This window comes from Podarcis raffonei, chromosome 1 (assembly GCF_027172205.1).
Source record: "Podarcis raffonei isolate rPodRaf1 chromosome 1, rPodRaf1.pri, whole genome shotgun sequence".
NCBI lineage: Eukaryota > Metazoa > Chordata > Lepidosauria > Squamata > Lacertidae > Podarcis > Podarcis raffonei.
In genome coordinates, this window is record NC_070602.1 from 87,985,978 (window position 1) to 88,002,666 (window position 16,689).

Here is a 16,689-nt window from a genome sequence, read left to right on the forward strand (position 1 = left end):
TTGGAGGAGGGTTCTCTGAGTGTTCAACTTAATATTTAAAGGGTTCGATGCCAGCCCACCTCTGCCTGTTTCCCTCTCTCCCAAGGAAAAGGACTAACTGTGGGGAAGTCAGAATGGGTATCAGGTGGTGAGAGAGTGCTGTAGAGAAACACTCTTTTATTTTCTTTTGGAATATTTACTGCTAAACTGCCTAATAAAAATGCTTCCAGTTTCTTTACAAATGTATGTTTTAGCATTTTTTTGAGTTCCTCGTAAATCATGTCCCAATTTTTTTTAATTTGGTGACAAGTCTGCCACTTGTGGAAAAAGGTTCCTATGGTTTGTTTACACCTCCAACACTTGTTACTATTGTTTTTATTAATTTTAGCTAATTTGGATGGGGTCAGGTACCATCTGTAGGTCATTTTCATAAAGTATTCTTTAATCAGATAGCACACTATAAAATTTAAATCTTTTTTTTCATAATTCTTCCCATTTTTCCATTTCAATTGGGTAGCCGAAATGAGCCCACTTCACCATCACTTCCTTTACTTTTCCATCTTACAAATAATAATAATCTATATGTTTTTGATAATGTCTTCCTATTTTTTAATATTAATTCTTTTTCTAGGTCTTACATCTTTGTATCAAATCCATTTGTTTTTTAATCTAATTTAAAGATTTCATTTAGGTGGTAATATTGTAGCCAGTTCATCTCTGTCTATTTAAGTTCTTCATATCCTTTAAGTTTTAATTGGTTATTTTCTTCTTCTAATATTTCTTTATAGGTGAGCCAATTAATTTCCATGTTTTTCTTTTTCACTGCTATTGCCTCTACTGGAGACAACCATCAAGGGTTTTTTGGGTTCCAATAGTTTATTTCTCCCCATACTGTAAAAAGTGACCTCCTTATTATATGGTTAAAGAATCCTCTGTGCATTTTGACTTTGTCATATCCAAGATAACCATGCCAGCCGAACCTATTGTCCCGGCCTTCAATGTCTAATATATTGGCATTTTTAGTAGTATCCATTCTTTGAGCCATACTAAACATGCAGCCTCTTAATATAATTTAAGGTCTGGCAGTGCGAACCCTCCTCTGTCTTTTACTTCCATTAACAGTTTAAACATAATCCTTGGCTTTTTGCCCTGCCATATAAATCTAGCCAGGTCTAGGGGCAACTTCGCCTTCTGTTGCATCCCTTTCTCTTTCGTCTTGCTGCTCGTCTGTCTCAAGATGGCAGCAGCACAAACTACGACCCGACACTGAGCATGCTAGTCTGGAAGTCTTTCTAGCGGTGTTTTGTTGTTAGTTAAGCATTTGCCTTCGTCCTTCGTTAAATATTCTCAAAGCCATTGAGAGAGGGTATTCTGTAGATCCAGCTCTATGTTTTGTACAACAGCAAAACAAGCTACCTTGGATGGGATTGTGTAACCCACCCACACCAAAAGACAATTCAATGAGACCTTGATGAGCATGGTGCTGAGGGTGTGTATAGGGAATGAATATTCAAATGCACACCTGCACCAGTTGTTCACACAGATGTTTACTCTACAAGTTGATTTCCCATGCTATTTCCTCCTGAAGAGAGCCAGGGGTTGTGGATTGTGATACATATTGTGACATCAAAGACCCATATACTGGTGGGATGGGAAAGCTATTTTAGAATCGAACAGCCTGATATAAATGTAACTGATGCAGATATGGGCTGCCATAACTCAGAGAATCTGCTTTGCATGCAGCAGGTCTCAGTTTTCAGTTCCCAGCATCTCCAGACTGCTGTCTGAAACCCAGTCAGGGTAGACAATGGTGAGCTAGATGGCTTCCTATATTCTGATATTTCCCCCAGAAGGTGTTTGATCCAAAGACACAAAGAAGAGATAGGGGTTTTAATCTTTATAATACAACTTTTGCAACAAAAAAAGCTATACAGTTAGAGTCCAAATAAAAGGAAATGAATATTTTATGACATAAAATAAATTACCCCAAATGTTATAAAATAAGATAAACCAAAATATCAGATAAGCTTGTTAAGTCCATACTCAAATTCACCTCACAGTTTCAGGCTTTAATTTAGCTCACTATAAATCATATATCTATATACAGTATCTACATATCTGTCTGTATATATTTATATATACTGGTAGATATATATAGATATAGATATACATATTCTGTGACTGGAAAACCACAGCTTAAAAACAAATACATTTAGTGGTCTTTCCTTCTTTAAACCCTTGCTCCCACCCTCTGCCAGCAATGGTTATTCCTTTTATATATATTTTTAAAGGACATAATCACTTCCTTCTGTGTTATGGAATTAAATCTACTGAGATGCTAAATTCAGTGACAAAATTCAAAATGTGGCCCCATCCCCATCTTCTGCAGCAGAGAAGGTGTCACTGAGACAGCTCAGCACTGCCTTTATGGATTTGGCAGTGCATAGAAGCAGTGAGGGAGAAAGCAAGAGGTACTTAATGATGTAGGAGGGATTTTTAGAAATATCCAGGGATGCCTTGACAAGGCTAAACCAGGACAGCATCCTCTGGAGAACGGTGCTGCCTGATGCTTGACACTGGCAGTCTTCCAGGGCAGTTCTACTTGCACTGCCTGTATCCATGGAAGCTCCATCTGCACCCTAACAATCCACTCCATCCCAAGGTGAACTACCCTGGTCAATAAATGGAGGCACTTTTGTCAGACCACTGGCTGCAGGGGTAATGTTGACCCCACCTTCCCCCCAGGATCCATCCAAAATTATGGCGCATTTGACTCTTACCTGTTCAACAGTTCTATTTACCCTGGGATTATTTCATTGTCTACTCTGTCTTACTTCTCACTGCACTCTTCTCATTTTTGTATCTTCATGTAACCATGCCTACGACTATCTCCTCCCATCTCTGTTTCTCTCTCCTCCCTCCTTCAAATTCCACCCATCAGCCGGAAAAGACTCCATCTAGCAGCGGTCAATCTATGGATCAGTTTCCGGCCGATAATCCTAGCAATAGTGCGTTCGAGGTGGACTGGCCTGACCAGCCCACTGAGACTAAGATCAGCCAAGTAAGTGAAAGTATTTGAAGTGATCATACATTTGAAATTGTCTTGTTCTGGCTGGTGTGCTCTAGCACAAGCCTGACTCAGTTGTTATTCTTCGGAATGCATTAGGCCGGGGCAAATTTATGACCTCTTGCACCCAGCACTCTTCCAAAGGAATTAGAATTTACCCATTCCCTAGGCACGATAGTAAAGCAGGGTATAAATAATAAATTATTTATTATTATTATTATTATTATTATTATTATTATTATTATTATTAATGAGAAGGGGCAGGCAGGCAGAGACTACAACCTCCCCTCCATCCGAACAAACAAAGGCTTACCCACTGTCTACCTACCACTCTGATAATTGTCTTTTCTTTGTGTTTTCAATGTAGGGAAGTTTTTTTTAATATTTGATGCTTTGATGTGTTTTAATAGTCTGTTGGGAGCTGCCTAGTCAGATGGGCAGCATATAAATAATAGAATTATTATTAAATTCATCAATTCCTAATTTGTTCAAGAGAGATTTTGCTGTTAGAAGTGTCAAATAAAACAAGGGTTGCTATGTCCTGCTGCATGTGGGATGGGAGTGAGGGGGAGAATTTTACCCAGGCATTGTTTATCCTGCATTGCTGAGTTTCCCTGTTGTCAGAATGCATACTGGTTCCTTGTGTGTGGCTTTGTTTCAGTGGAGTGTGGCCCACAATTATTTATACCAAGTGTGGAATATGTGTGTATTCTTTGGTATGATTCTCCTGAAGTCATTGGAATAAGCTGGTGTGCTTTTAGTGAGATTTCGTTTTCTGCACACTGACAATAATGTTTTTGCAAAATTGGTGCATTTATCACTTAGCAAGTTTCATTCCTACCCTACAAGGAAAAAAGACTGCATTTTCTGGGGCTTGGTAGTCTAGAAAAAAGAAAATTAATGGGGAACATTTTGCAAGGTGTGGAGAAGCAGGATAGAGAGTACTGTGTGCCTCTCTCCCTCATCATACTTGGGATCACTTGACAATGTTGATGGGCAGAAGCCTTGGGACAGGTGGAGAATTATTAATACAAATTATTATTATTAAATACTTATTCATACAATACAGCATTAATTTGAGAAACCAATCAAGACTAGTCCTTGATTGTTATATGAAACCTCCAGGTTTAGAGATAGGATATCTCTGAATATTAGCTACTGGGGAGCAACATTGGGAGGGGGCTAGGACCTGAATATACCGGTAGGTTTCCCATATTGGCTAATGGGAAACAGGATGCCTGACACGATGGACTACTGGTCAGATCCAGCAAGGGTCTTCGTATGGAAGCTTAACAGAAATAGTTGCAGTTTCAATGTAAAATAATAGTGATTACTAAAAGGGTTTTGCAATTCCCTTTTAATAGACTCTCTCAGTCTTGTGCATCAGAGCATATCTATCCTGCATCATGTTGCCTTTATGTAGCATGTGGCTTTGTAAGAGCACTTACACAGTGCCTGTATCTTCTTTGCTCCTATATATTCTAGTTCAATATATAGCCAGTTCAGTTAGCTTTGTGCCACTTCCATTGTAGTGTTTCAACAAGAAGACTCTATAATGACTTCTCTGAAGAGGCCTATTAGGAATAGTGCCATCTTGGACAATGGCTAGTCAAGTTGTTTAGTGCAGAGATCTGTACTGGAAACCTTTTGAGAGCAACACTTGGATGTGATTTTACTTCTCCTATATTGGCAATATGTAAGTTTCAGTCAATGGTGGCAAGTGGCATATGCTCTTAAAGCCCTTGTAGACTAAAAGGAAATGTGACGTGTGTTCATTCATACACTGGGAGGTAGAATGGGCAGCTTTAATGATGTGCATAATATTCCTTTCTACATTACCTACCCACCTGTGCCACTGCCATTTCCCTCATACTCCACTATGTAGATAAATAATATACATTTGGGTCAGCATGAAAATGACAAGCCCAGAAGAAAGCCTTATCTATTTCATTAATGGGTAGTGGTATTATTATTATTATTATTATTATTATTATTATTATTATTATTCTGCTAAAAAAGAATAATCATTATTGTTTATACCCCCATCGATTTGCATATTTTATTCTTCTGAAGAAAAGAAATGTTGGTAGCATCAACAAAGATTTCCCTGATCTTATCAGTTTCCCCAGAGATGTGGGGAAGGGGGCAGCCATGGTGTGGCTGCCCAAAGTCATGGGAAAAAAGGAGGAAGGAAAAAATGTACTTCAGTTGCAAAGCTTCTGTTCATAGATGAAAGGGGGGGAAAGGCAGGAAGACAGAAATATGATCTGTATATCCACCATGCTTCAAGGCAATCGTTTTTTGAAACTTCATGTAAATGCATTGAAAACTGCACTTCTATCTTTAACAAATGAATGCAAATGGTAGGAGAGAAGCCAAAAATCACTTTAAATAGCATTTTGGAACTGTTCACCTCAGTAGGTGAACCTTTCAGCATGTCAGGTCCTCTGTTCCATAGGCTCCATTATCAATCTTTTTTGGTTTTAATCTCTGATAAATGTTTCTTAGCTTGCATTCACACGGCAGTTTATTTTGTTTTCCTGACATTTCCCTAACATAAATTTCTGCCTTATATTCCAGCTTTCACACAACGTTAAAGACACTTCCAGAAACAGAGCGGAATGTAGCTTGAGTTTAGTGCTCATTTCTGCGTTATTTGCAAATGGATTTTTTTTCTTCTAGAAATGAGTGCTAAACTTGTGTTATAGTCTGATTTATTTCTGGAAACGGTTTTTATGTCACCTGAAAGTTAAAATATATGGCAGAAATCAACTAGGAAACACAGGGAAAATATAATAAACTGCTGTGTGAATGCAGCCTTACTGTAAGATTGAGATGCATGTAATCCTATTGATTAACTGCTGAGAGGTAGGAAATTGGATGGGTTCTTACTAGTCTCTTCTTCAGTGGCCAGGTGGTGGCAGTCTTTGATAGCATTGATTCTCACTGTATGCTGCTAACTCTGCACAGCCTTATGTGGTATAACTGATCGGCAGGGTGTATGCCATCTTCATATCTGATCTGATGGTCTATTATTTTAACTGCTGCTGACTTAGAACGGTGAACTTGGTGACCAGTTGACCCTGGTCCAAAAGGCAGCTTCTGTTGTTCTGTTGTCATAAGGGTCTGCTGTTATTAGGAAGCACACTGCCAGATTTCATCAGACTTTCCTTTCCAAGTCCTGCAAGCAGGAATTTTCTCAGCCACGTTCAAACGTTTTACTCAAGGTGAAGTGCATCAGTTTTTGAAGCTATGCAACTGTATGAAGAGATACAGCAGTTTTTCGCAGCCATAAAAGAAACGGTAGAAACTATGCAATCATGCGGAAGATAGAACCTTCTGGGCACACTGTTGGCTTATTTGGCAAAAGACAGGGTCAGCACTGGAAAACTTGAGAACATGAGGTTGTTTTCAAATGTGAGGTTTTTAAATAGCTCTTGCTTCAAGCTGCTTTGTAATGCAAATATGAAACCTTTATTAGCTGGATCATTTTCATAACCCAAGATGCACTTCGAAACCCCCAAACATACCCCCCTCAAATGAAGATACACAAGATTTTAGTTTAAGTTATTGGCAAAATTTAGACCACAACTTTATTAAATACAGAATGTGAGTGGTTATTGGCTTAGGCATTGGATTCACCCGACTATATCAGACTCCCATCTGCTTCGCAGGGAATCTGATAAAAGGGTGAAACACCGCCAGAGGGAGCCCCGCCAGTGAGGACTGACTTGAGCTCCCCCGGTGTCTCCGTGGGGTCCTGGTATGGCCCTAGCTCCTACCACGGGGTTTCGAACAAGACCCAGGCCAACCACTGATTACTTTAATGGGATACCCTTAACCTTGGAGGGGCAGGTGATGGCCACCCCCCCTCCCCACATATCACTGATCCAATGCCTAACTGCCAGACTTTACAAAGTTGTGACAATTGCTACGTGGTAGGCAAAAACCAAATGGCCATGCCAATCTGCCAAATGGAAAAATTCCTACCAGGCCCCTGTTGCAAAACAGGTGACCAACAAAGTCCACAGCAAGGCCAAGTGCACCAAGATAAAGGGTGGGCGGGTGGGCGTTCCTCTGCACGAAGGCAATGAGGACCAGCAAACAACACGCAGGGCATAAATAAAGTTTTGCAGCCACCCCCTAAGCCACGCCATTGGCTTTAGGGTCCAGGAAACATGCAAAACGACCATCCAGCGTGGAGCAGGGCATAGCCCTGCCCACCCCAGCAGATGGGAGATGTTCGGAGGCCCGATCGCAATGCGTACCCTCCATGAAGAGGATCCGATTTAACGCAAATAGTGCAGGAAACCCCCAAAGGTGCGCCTCCTTTAAACTTGACTCAAGAAAAATATCTGAGATGGGTGAGACTGACCCACATAGTGCAACCACAAAGACTTAATAAGCAGCCAACTCAATGAGCTCCAGGCTACATTCCAGGCCAGGGTCATTTACTCTGCCTTAAAGTGGTGCAGCTTGGATCTGTGCCAACACATGGACTTGGGATACCCAACTGATGCCGATACCTGACTGTTTTAAGAGTGTGGGTGCTGCAGTCCAGCTAAGGACTCAGAATCTGCTCAGCACTGAGCTGCAGATGCTCATAATTCTGGCAAGGCCTAAAGATGTGGCAGGTCATGCTCTCCTGGGCATGCTGGGGTTCCAGGAGTTTAACTGGCTTTTGTGTTGCAGCCCACAGAAGCCGCTCCTGCTGGTGCTGAGGCAGCTGGCAAAGAAGCAGCAGCAGCTGGAGCTGAAGCAGCTAAAACCGAAACTGACTCAGGATCTGCCTCAGTAAGACCATAGGCAAGGGAGAAGGGTGGTGGCGGTGGGATCTCTTTCTCCCATGTTGCTGGCACACAATATATAATCACTGTTTCACTTAACTCAGTCAGATGGGAGCCCGTCAAAGCGACACTGTTGTAGCTTCTGTTCTTCAAGTAGTACAGAATCCTTGATGGAGGGGCCCAATTTGCTGGGTTGTGACTGTTGAACAAAGCCCTTTAATTATCTGCAGGTGGTCTTCCAGAAGAAAAATGTCCCCTTTGATGCAAACAGCTAAGCATGTAGCAGCAGCAGTTGCAAGTGGTCTGAGTCAGAAAGAATATCTCCACTGTTCTCCCCAGTCCAAGTTAATCACCACCCTGGCTCTTTCATGTCATCCAACAGCCTTTGTTGCTCTGACAGATCCCTCCAGGCAAACCATGAAGGCTAAAAGCACAGAACCCTTTCTCATTTCCCCTCCCTAAGTTTTGATTCCACTTTCTCACCATGTCTGCCTCTGCTAAGAAATTTGGCCAGAGGCATCAAATTTGTTGCTCTTACAAGGTCACTGAGTTGTTAGTTCTTGTGCATGAAAATGATGCTGAGGACGTAGAGGTCAGAGGCCACCAAGAAGAAGACAGGTAGCAATTTCAGTTCAAGGAAAGGGAAAAAAAAAAGATTTAGAAGAACTTCTGCCTCTTACTATGAACCTATATCTCCTCTCACCCTTGTGACAGACACCTGCTGTGTGTTCCATAATCTTTATACCACCCTGATTTTCCCTCTAATATTTGCCACTGTCTGTGATTCCCTTTTTAAAATTCCCATCTTGTCATGAGTCATTCTCTTTACCTTAATGACTACTCTGGGCCATAAATTGTAACATCCACATGGTGGAGGAAAAACACACAATACATTGGCGTTGAATTTTTGAATAATGGGGTGAACCAGTTTAGTGCAGTGGGGTCTCATTTTGCCAAGTGTCTTGTTTCAAGTGTTCCTTCTTGTGTTTTCTTTGCCTCCCTTCACTGCTATGCTTAGAGCTCTCTACCTGCTGTAGTTGTGGAGACCTTCCCAGCCACAGTCAATGGAACAGTTGAAAGTGGAGCCGCTTCTGAAAGGGCTGACATGCCACCAGGTTTCCTGTTTAAGGTGAGTGTGAGGAAGAACATTTACCTCAGCCGGGCACACATTCCACACCGATGTCCATTAAAATGAATTTGTGTTTCCTTGTCAGTTAAGTGAATAGTAAAGGCAAGCCAAAGGGAAGAGATAGGATCAAGCATCATTTAGAGCATCGAGAAACCTTGTGCATGCTGCTACTCATAGTATGGGTGGCTTCCGACAAGTGAAGATCTGTTGTTTCCTCAATGTTAGCCAAAAACATAGCCTTCATAGTAGCATAGAGGACTGTCACAAAAGATACATGAGCTGGGCCATTTCTGTCCCCTTATAATTCAAAGTACTGTCCCAGGCATCTCTTTTTCTAACTTATTTGGTGAAATAACCAAAAGAAAACAACCAGTTGTGTCTTCCCTCCTTTTACACCCTTCGGAGAAAATCATCCTAACATAGAGCTTCTCTGGTTCAAATTTATTTTATTTTTATTTATTAAATGTCTATAATGTCATTCGTTTAAGGATCACAGTGGGGCTTACAATATAAAAACACAGAAATACATAACATATTAGCAAACAAAACAATAACTTTGCAGGACAAGAGGAGGTGGGATAGCGGATAGATAATCATGTTCTCACTTTTCGGTTTGGGTAAAAGTGGGCAGGAGTTATATGCATCACCCCTTCTTCATGAAATGGAGCAAGCTCTCTCCCTTCACTGGAGTCATTATTTCTTTGCAGGCACAAGCCATGCATGACTATGCAGCCACTGACAGTGATGAGCTACAACTGAAGGCTGGAGATGTTGTCCTGGTGATTCCATTTGACAACCCGGAGGAGCAGGTAAGGAGAGCATGTGGGATTTATCATTATCTTTTTTTGCTTCACACACCAGTGTCATATAGTATGTAGAACACTGGATCTGAACCAGAAAGACTTCGTTTGAAAACCCCGTTCTCCTGTGTCTGTGACCTTCAAGCAGCCAGCAGATGGAGATGATGTCTTGCAAAACCAGAATCTCTGAAATAACTGTCTGCTTGATTCTTTGAAATGATTAGTATAGAGCAGGGGTGGCCAACCTGCCGCCCACAAGCCAGCTGAAGCCTACAAAGCTGTCTGAAAGGCCCTGCTAGCTACAAAGGCACCTCTTCCTTACTTCTCAAACCTCTCCTCTGATTGGCTCCAATCAGCACAAAGGGTGAGAAGACTTCTTCTCAGTGGCTAAATCATGTTGTGATTGGGTGGCTCCTGGGTGCTGGAGAGTGGGACCCTGCTGCAGAAATAGTAGTGGGTCTTCAATCCCTGGCAACCCTATGCGCCTCTAGTGTCACCATCGCTAGCAGATCAGAGCACTCTAGAAACCAGAAGCATTCAGTCCTGTTTCCTGAGTGCCTTATGCATTTTCTTATGCAAGGCCTCAATAGCCTTTAGATACTCTTGATGCAAGAGCCATTTTGTACCTCATGAGTGGAAATGTGTAATCATACACATACAACCAAGATGTAATCATATTCAGTTTTTCACAATAACAGCTTCCTGGGAGATGCCATTGTGTTGAGAGAGAGAGAGAGAGAGAGAGAGAGAGAGAGAGAGAGAGAGAGAGTGTTTTATTTTGTTCATAGACAAGCTCTCTTCCTAAAGTGATAACATATTAGGAATATCTCTTCTTAGCAAATAGCACCTTTAAAAATGTCTTCTCTTCTCTATTGTAGTTAGCTCCTAAGTGACTTTAGGGCAGGAGTGGGGAACTAGATTTAGGCAGCAGGCTGGATCCCTAATTCCCCCATCCTCTGTGGGTCAACGTTGACAGGTGGGCAGGACCTTACATGTGCAGCTAAGTACCTTCATCTTCAGATAAGGCTTGAATTTGTCAAGACAGGCAAAAAACCAAAATCAATGGAGCTTAGGAAACATAATAGGTCATATTAAGCTCTGCTGTTCTGCTCGCGCAACAGACTTCTGCTTGAACACTCCTTGTGCATCATTGAATCTACTCCAGAGAATTGTGGGAACCTCCAGAGCAGATTTTGGGTGCTCCTAGAGGGAAGAGGAAGTCCTATTGCATAAACGGAACTCTGCTTGCACAGCATTGGATACAACCCATTTTATCCAGAAACAATAACAGAATCTTATAGCGCCCTAAAGACTAGCAAATATATTGTGCTGTTACCTTTCATGACCTAGAGTTCACTTCTTCAGAAGCATGGAGTGTTGTCCTCAGCTGACAGGTATATATACCCATGAGGAGGAAAATGTGCAAAGTTCAGTGAAAGCTCAAGTGTATGCAAAAGCAGCACAGTGATTCTACAAAACCACAATAATAGATGATAACAAACTTATCACCAATAAATAACTGATGCCTTATTTGTACAAGGTTGTGATCAGTGGCCTAAGAGTCCTAGGCTGCCCTCCTGCTTGTTTTTCACTCTGTACAAACCTTTTGTCTGCCTTTCCCTTTCTCTCCCTGGCAGGATGAAGGATGGCTGATGGGTGTGAAAGAATCCGATTGGCTTCAGCACAAAGAACTTGACCAATGCCGAGGAGTTTTCCCAGAGAATTTCACTGAGCGGGTGCAGTGAGGTCCTGAGGCTTCTAGGTGGCTTCTCTGCATTGAGAAAGCAGAGGTGTTTCCTCTTTCCCTCTTGCCCTGGGGAAAGTCTAAAAGTAATAGAGAGAATTTTAAAGGGAAGAGAAGCCTAAAGGTTGGATTCTTCACAGAAAACAAGCTTTTAGAAGTACATTGAATTCAAAGTGTTGTTATCAAATATATAGGTAATAAAGAAAGACAGGTTGAAAAACAACAACAACTTTCCCCCCCTTTTAATTTGAACAGTGTTGGTGTTCAGGAGGTTTGCCACTAAAGTGGCTGCGTCGTTTTGTGTGAGTTGGACTTAAGGGTAACTCCAGCATCATAAGCCTCAAAATACTAACTGCTCCATTACTCTGAAATGACATACTCTTAAGTTTACCTTGTGGGAAGGTGCAGTCAACCTGTCTTGTGTCTGAGGCTGCTTATATGGCATCCCCTAGATTTCAGACCCTGCACATTATTCACACCTGCTGCCATAAGCCCAATGCCTGTCATGCTGTTGAAAAGAAATATTTAGTGTACAGTGTTCACAAATTATGATTATATATGTGTGTGTGTGTGCGCGTGCATGTGTGTTTGTTCATCCTTGGGGGGGATGCAACAAGAACTGGTGATTTTCTACATATAATGCAAACAAAATTACCTGCAGATGCACATCAGAAAGAAAAAGGAGGAAGTGACGCCTGATCCAAAGCTCCTTCAAATATGTGTTTTGATATAGTATATTGGCACTTCCTTTTCTTTGAAAAAAGATACTGTAAAAGTATAAATATGACTTCATTTGATTTTTTAATTATTATTAAATAACCCACTCTGTTGCTGTTTTGTTAAACTGAGTTTGGAATGGGCATCTAAAATCATTTTACTGCATTTGAAAGGCTAGGGTGGAGAGAGAGGGCGCTGTAAAATACTAACATAGGGAAAGACATTTACAGTTTTTGTTTCTTCCATATTTTGGAGAACTCTGCAGGCAACCGCACGTCCCTCACCCCCCATTCATTTGTTTTATCTCACCTGTAGTTTGTGAACAGCCTGAACAGCTTGAACTTAGAAGTTTTGAGCGGCTGCAGCTGTGTATAGTAACTTGCACTGATGTCTGCCCTATGCTTGGCAAATCCAAGCAGCTGTGTCACCTACCAGTTGCTGCTCCATAATAAGAAGTTAATACCAGTCCATACAGTTTTACCAGTGTGGCTGGCTCTGGAGAAGGGAGGCCTTCTGGGCAGCCACAAAGATAAATAAGATCCAGTGCTACACCTGCCATGTCTCAGATACCTGTGCTGTGCAGTAGCAATCTTGACACTGGAGGCAAGTAACACGCCCTTTTGCTGTTGCAGCCTCCTACCACTTTTTGCAGGATCATTGTTTGTGGAAAGCAAACTGCTGGCACAGCAGTTATTGCACTCCACCCATCCTAAACATTTATTTCCCAGTGCAATGGCTCATAGGATTAAGGTGGGAAAAGAAAATATATTAATGCATGATTTTTTAAAACAAACAAACACACACACACACACACACACACACACACACACACACAGTGGATTGAACTTCCTTATTTTTAAACCTTTGCAACATAACCTGCCAGCATGGTACTTTTTCAACTTTTATTTTAGGAAACCCTCTTCCTCAGAAGGCTGCCATGAGCTTTTCTGGGGGAAGGCCTATAACAAGAGGGCCAACTTCAGCTTGCCCAAAATTACAGTGCGGAGCTGGGTGTTATCTAGGGTGCACTCTCAGTTCATGCCAGGCCAAGTGCACTGTTGAATTGGATGTGCACCCTAGAACGTGCCCTGGACCCCCCTTTTTTTGCAAGGCCATGGGCTTACAGAGCATATATGCAGGGGTAGCTGGATAAAAGGTAGAAAAAGTTTCTGCATGGTAGACATTTGGAAAACCACTCCTGCCATTTATACAGTTGACCTCATATTGCCTCCATTGCTCCTGTTTTGTTTTGTTATGTGTATTGCTAAGTTGCTAGGCAGTTTTTATTGTTAACAGTGCTCTACATATTAGTGGCAACAAGTTGGTTTTCTCCCGACACAACTGAATCCTGCAGTGTTACTTGAATAGCTGACACAGCTACTGAGCTCTTCACATCCTTTTATGACTGGGTTCATTTACTTCCAAGTTCCACTTTGGATTTTTTTTCTATTTTATTTCTTATTTGCCTTGAAGGGATTGCTTTAGAACAGGCTACCTCCTCCTGCACTGGAATACATTGGAAATCCTTTGTATTGACTAATCTTATAAAAGATAAACTGCTTTTAGCAAAGCATGGTATGCTAAGTTACACCACTTTATATATATAAAAAAATAAAAGTAAAAAAATCAGACCAGCTTAGCTTATATAATCAGAGGGTGTGTGAGAGAATTCAGGTGCAAAGCTTTCTTTCACCCAATAAAAAGTGAATGGTCCAATTTTGCATTGTGGATATAAATCATTATCCAGAATTGCTGCACAGCCAAGAGTGCACACAAATAAACCCAAGGATATGGGGAATGTGTGTGTGTGTGTGTGTGTGTTGTAGATTAGTCACAACTGCATATGCAGTTACAACCACTTTATCTGTGTCTCATTATTCTTCATAACAGTGTTTTGAATCTTTTTTTTTTTAATGGCTCAGTGGGTCTTAACCCTCCACCCCAACACATTCTAGATTTTGTGATGCTCCCTTCCTTCAGCCAAAGTTGCATTGTTTAAATTCCTCTGTATTCCAGAGCTGCTGTCTGTTAAAACTAGCCCACCACAAGGTTGTACGTTCCTGTGTTGTTGATGGTTGCAGTAGCATATTCCCAATTCTTGCATCCTTTACAGCCTCTCCTAAAAAACTCTCTATATTTTTATGCATTTGTAAAACAAGTTGTCCTCCTTTGAAGGGCAATATTGGAAGGCATATCTAAAGGAATATCAATTTTAAAAATACGTTTATCCTGTAAGGAAGGTCTCATTGTAAAATCTATTTTTATGAAGAAACAAGGGGGGAAAACCCCAACCCTGTGGATTTTATTTTAAAAAGATAATTGCCAGATTCATGGTGTAACATTTAGGCTGTGATCCTGTACTCACTTACCTGGAAGTACGCCTCATTGAATTCAATGGAACCTACTTTTAAGTAAACGTGTAGGATTATACTGCTAAACTGCTTCTGTAGCTGCTAGTGCATAGGTATTTGTGTAGACTTCTAATCATTGTCTCTTTTTGTTTGGTCTTTGTGTTTTGATTTTTCAGGCAAGTGTTGCAAAAACGTTTCTGATCAGCTTTTCATTTTGTTGTGGAAAAACAGCCATCAAGTACTGTATTATGTCTTTAATGATGCTTTATTCTGAAGCTGTACAAAATGGTATAGCTCTTAGCCTTTAAAAGAACGGTTGATAAGCTTGTAGTTTTCAGGTCTTATTAAATTTTCTTCAGTTGCTGCAACAGGGAAAGGGGTCTGTCTCACTGATCACTATTTGCTCCTGAAGAAATCTGCTCAATAAAGGGGGAGTTATTCAGCTAAATAAAAAGCCACCCATATGGCCTGGGTCTTCTACAAGATATACTGTACACACAATGCTCACCGATGTTACTAAATGGTTGTGGACAGCCCTGAAAGAAAAGGCAGATAGATTTGCCCAGTGTAAACAGGCAACTAGTGAATGACCCATTTGTTTTAAGGTTTGGGGAAAACTAGACAAATCCTGACTGTTCAAAAAGAACTGCAGATAGGGTATATCCAAAATTTATATTGGATTGCATCCAATAAAATTGTCCATTGGTGCAAGGGTTGCTGCTTGAGCAGTGGAACATCTCCTCCCTCTCTTTCAGCACAACTTCAGATCTGCTCCAGAGGGTTGAGGGGAAACCCCAGAACAGGTTTGTTGGGGTTTTTTTTGGGCAGAGGGGGAAGGGAGTCCCATTGCTCTTCTGACTCTCTTTATACTAACTGGGCAACTTCATTGGAGATAACCCATAGGTGTCATATCAGTAAAATTGTTACAGCCTGCCCAAACCATCCAAAATACATAATTTATTGAGGATGCTGCAAATTCTGTCTGAGAGATTCCCAGTGCTCTCCCTCCAGAACTACGGGTCCTACAATTCCCTAGAGAGAAGGAATTCCTATTAAACTGGTCTAAGGGACTCTGTAGTGTAAATATGCCCTAGGAAGAGGACATCTCATGGGCTACTTCCAAACGTGATGCAACTCCAGAAAAGAAAATGTTTTATGTGCCTTATCATAATCCCTAGAAGAGGGGGTAGCCACTCTGGTGCCCTCCAGATGTTGCAGCCAGAGAAGATGTCAAGTGGAGTCCAAAAGCATGTTGAGGGCACCACATTGGAAAAAAATATACCATGCATTTGTTTTAAGAAGAATTCTTAAAGGTATCAGCAGTCTTGCACCAAAGCAGGTGGGGGGAGGAAGATGAAGTCTTGTTGTGCAGGTGCAAGTCATTGCAAGAATGGTACCAATCCATTGGCTACAACCCAATGCTTTGAATCAATTACAAACATTCCCCGCCCCTGCTATCAACATTTTGCTCCCACCTTGGTTAAAAGTTGGATGTGCGGCTTGGTCTTACTTATAAGGTTGCTTTACACACAATAGGTTTCCTAGATCTGATATCCTTTTGATGGATGAAATTACATGGAGGAAACATGCATCTTTTTGGCTATTTGTGTAAATTCTGGGAGGCCACAATTTGTATCTGATTAGCATGAAGTAATAGACACATCTGCTTCAAAAATGATGGTGTGAACGGGTAGTTTCTAACACAGAAATGATGCCAATATAAGAAGCTTGGTTTGTTATGTTTGGTCATGTGTTTCTGTTCAGCTTGGAAGTGTCATCAGAAGGCATTGCCATTTATTTTTTTAAAAAACCTGTTTTTTTAATTAAAAAAAGTTTAGCTTTATTTTGGTCTGAGATGCTTAGAGGTAAATGATGCTTCTTCCTAAGCACAGTGTCTTAGAAACAAAATGCAGTGTGGAAATTTTATCTGGGCTTAGGCAAAGAAGCAGGAATTGTGTTTTCATGATTTTAAGCATCCCAGCATGAAATATATCCTTGCTTGCCCCACCTAACAAAAGGTGATGCACACAGCACTGATGGGCAATATTGAACTGTTTCCTGTTCCATAGCAGGATTATTTATTTACTGTAAATCAGTAAGGGGTGGGCATGAGGA

The 16,689-nt window shown here is 41.1% G+C and overlaps 1 protein-coding gene across 17 annotated transcripts in view; it reads left to right on the forward strand.

Annotated features, from left to right (window-relative positions):
* Nucleotides 1-16,374, forward strand: part of BIN1 (bridging integrator 1) — a 122,328-nt gene extending 105,954 nt beyond the window's left edge. For 10 of the 17 annotated variants that reach the window (XM_053402703.1, XM_053402712.1, XM_053402732.1 and 7 more), the window contains 5 exons: nt 2,921-3,040; nt 7,739-7,840; nt 8,852-8,962; nt 9,670-9,771; nt 11,400-16,374. In XM_053402703.1, coding sequence (XP_053258678.1) covers nt 2,921-3,040; nt 7,739-7,840; nt 8,852-8,962; nt 9,670-9,771; nt 11,400-11,507 — 543 coding nt within the window. In that variant the 3' untranslated portion in view covers nt 11,508-16,374. The remainder of the gene's footprint in view (nt 1-2,920; nt 3,041-7,738; nt 7,841-8,851; nt 8,963-9,669; nt 9,772-11,399) is intronic. The other 7 variants (XM_053402775.1, XM_053402784.1, XM_053402805.1 and 4 more) reach the window with 2 other exon arrangements.
* Nucleotides 16,375-16,689: the final 315 nt, after the last annotated feature.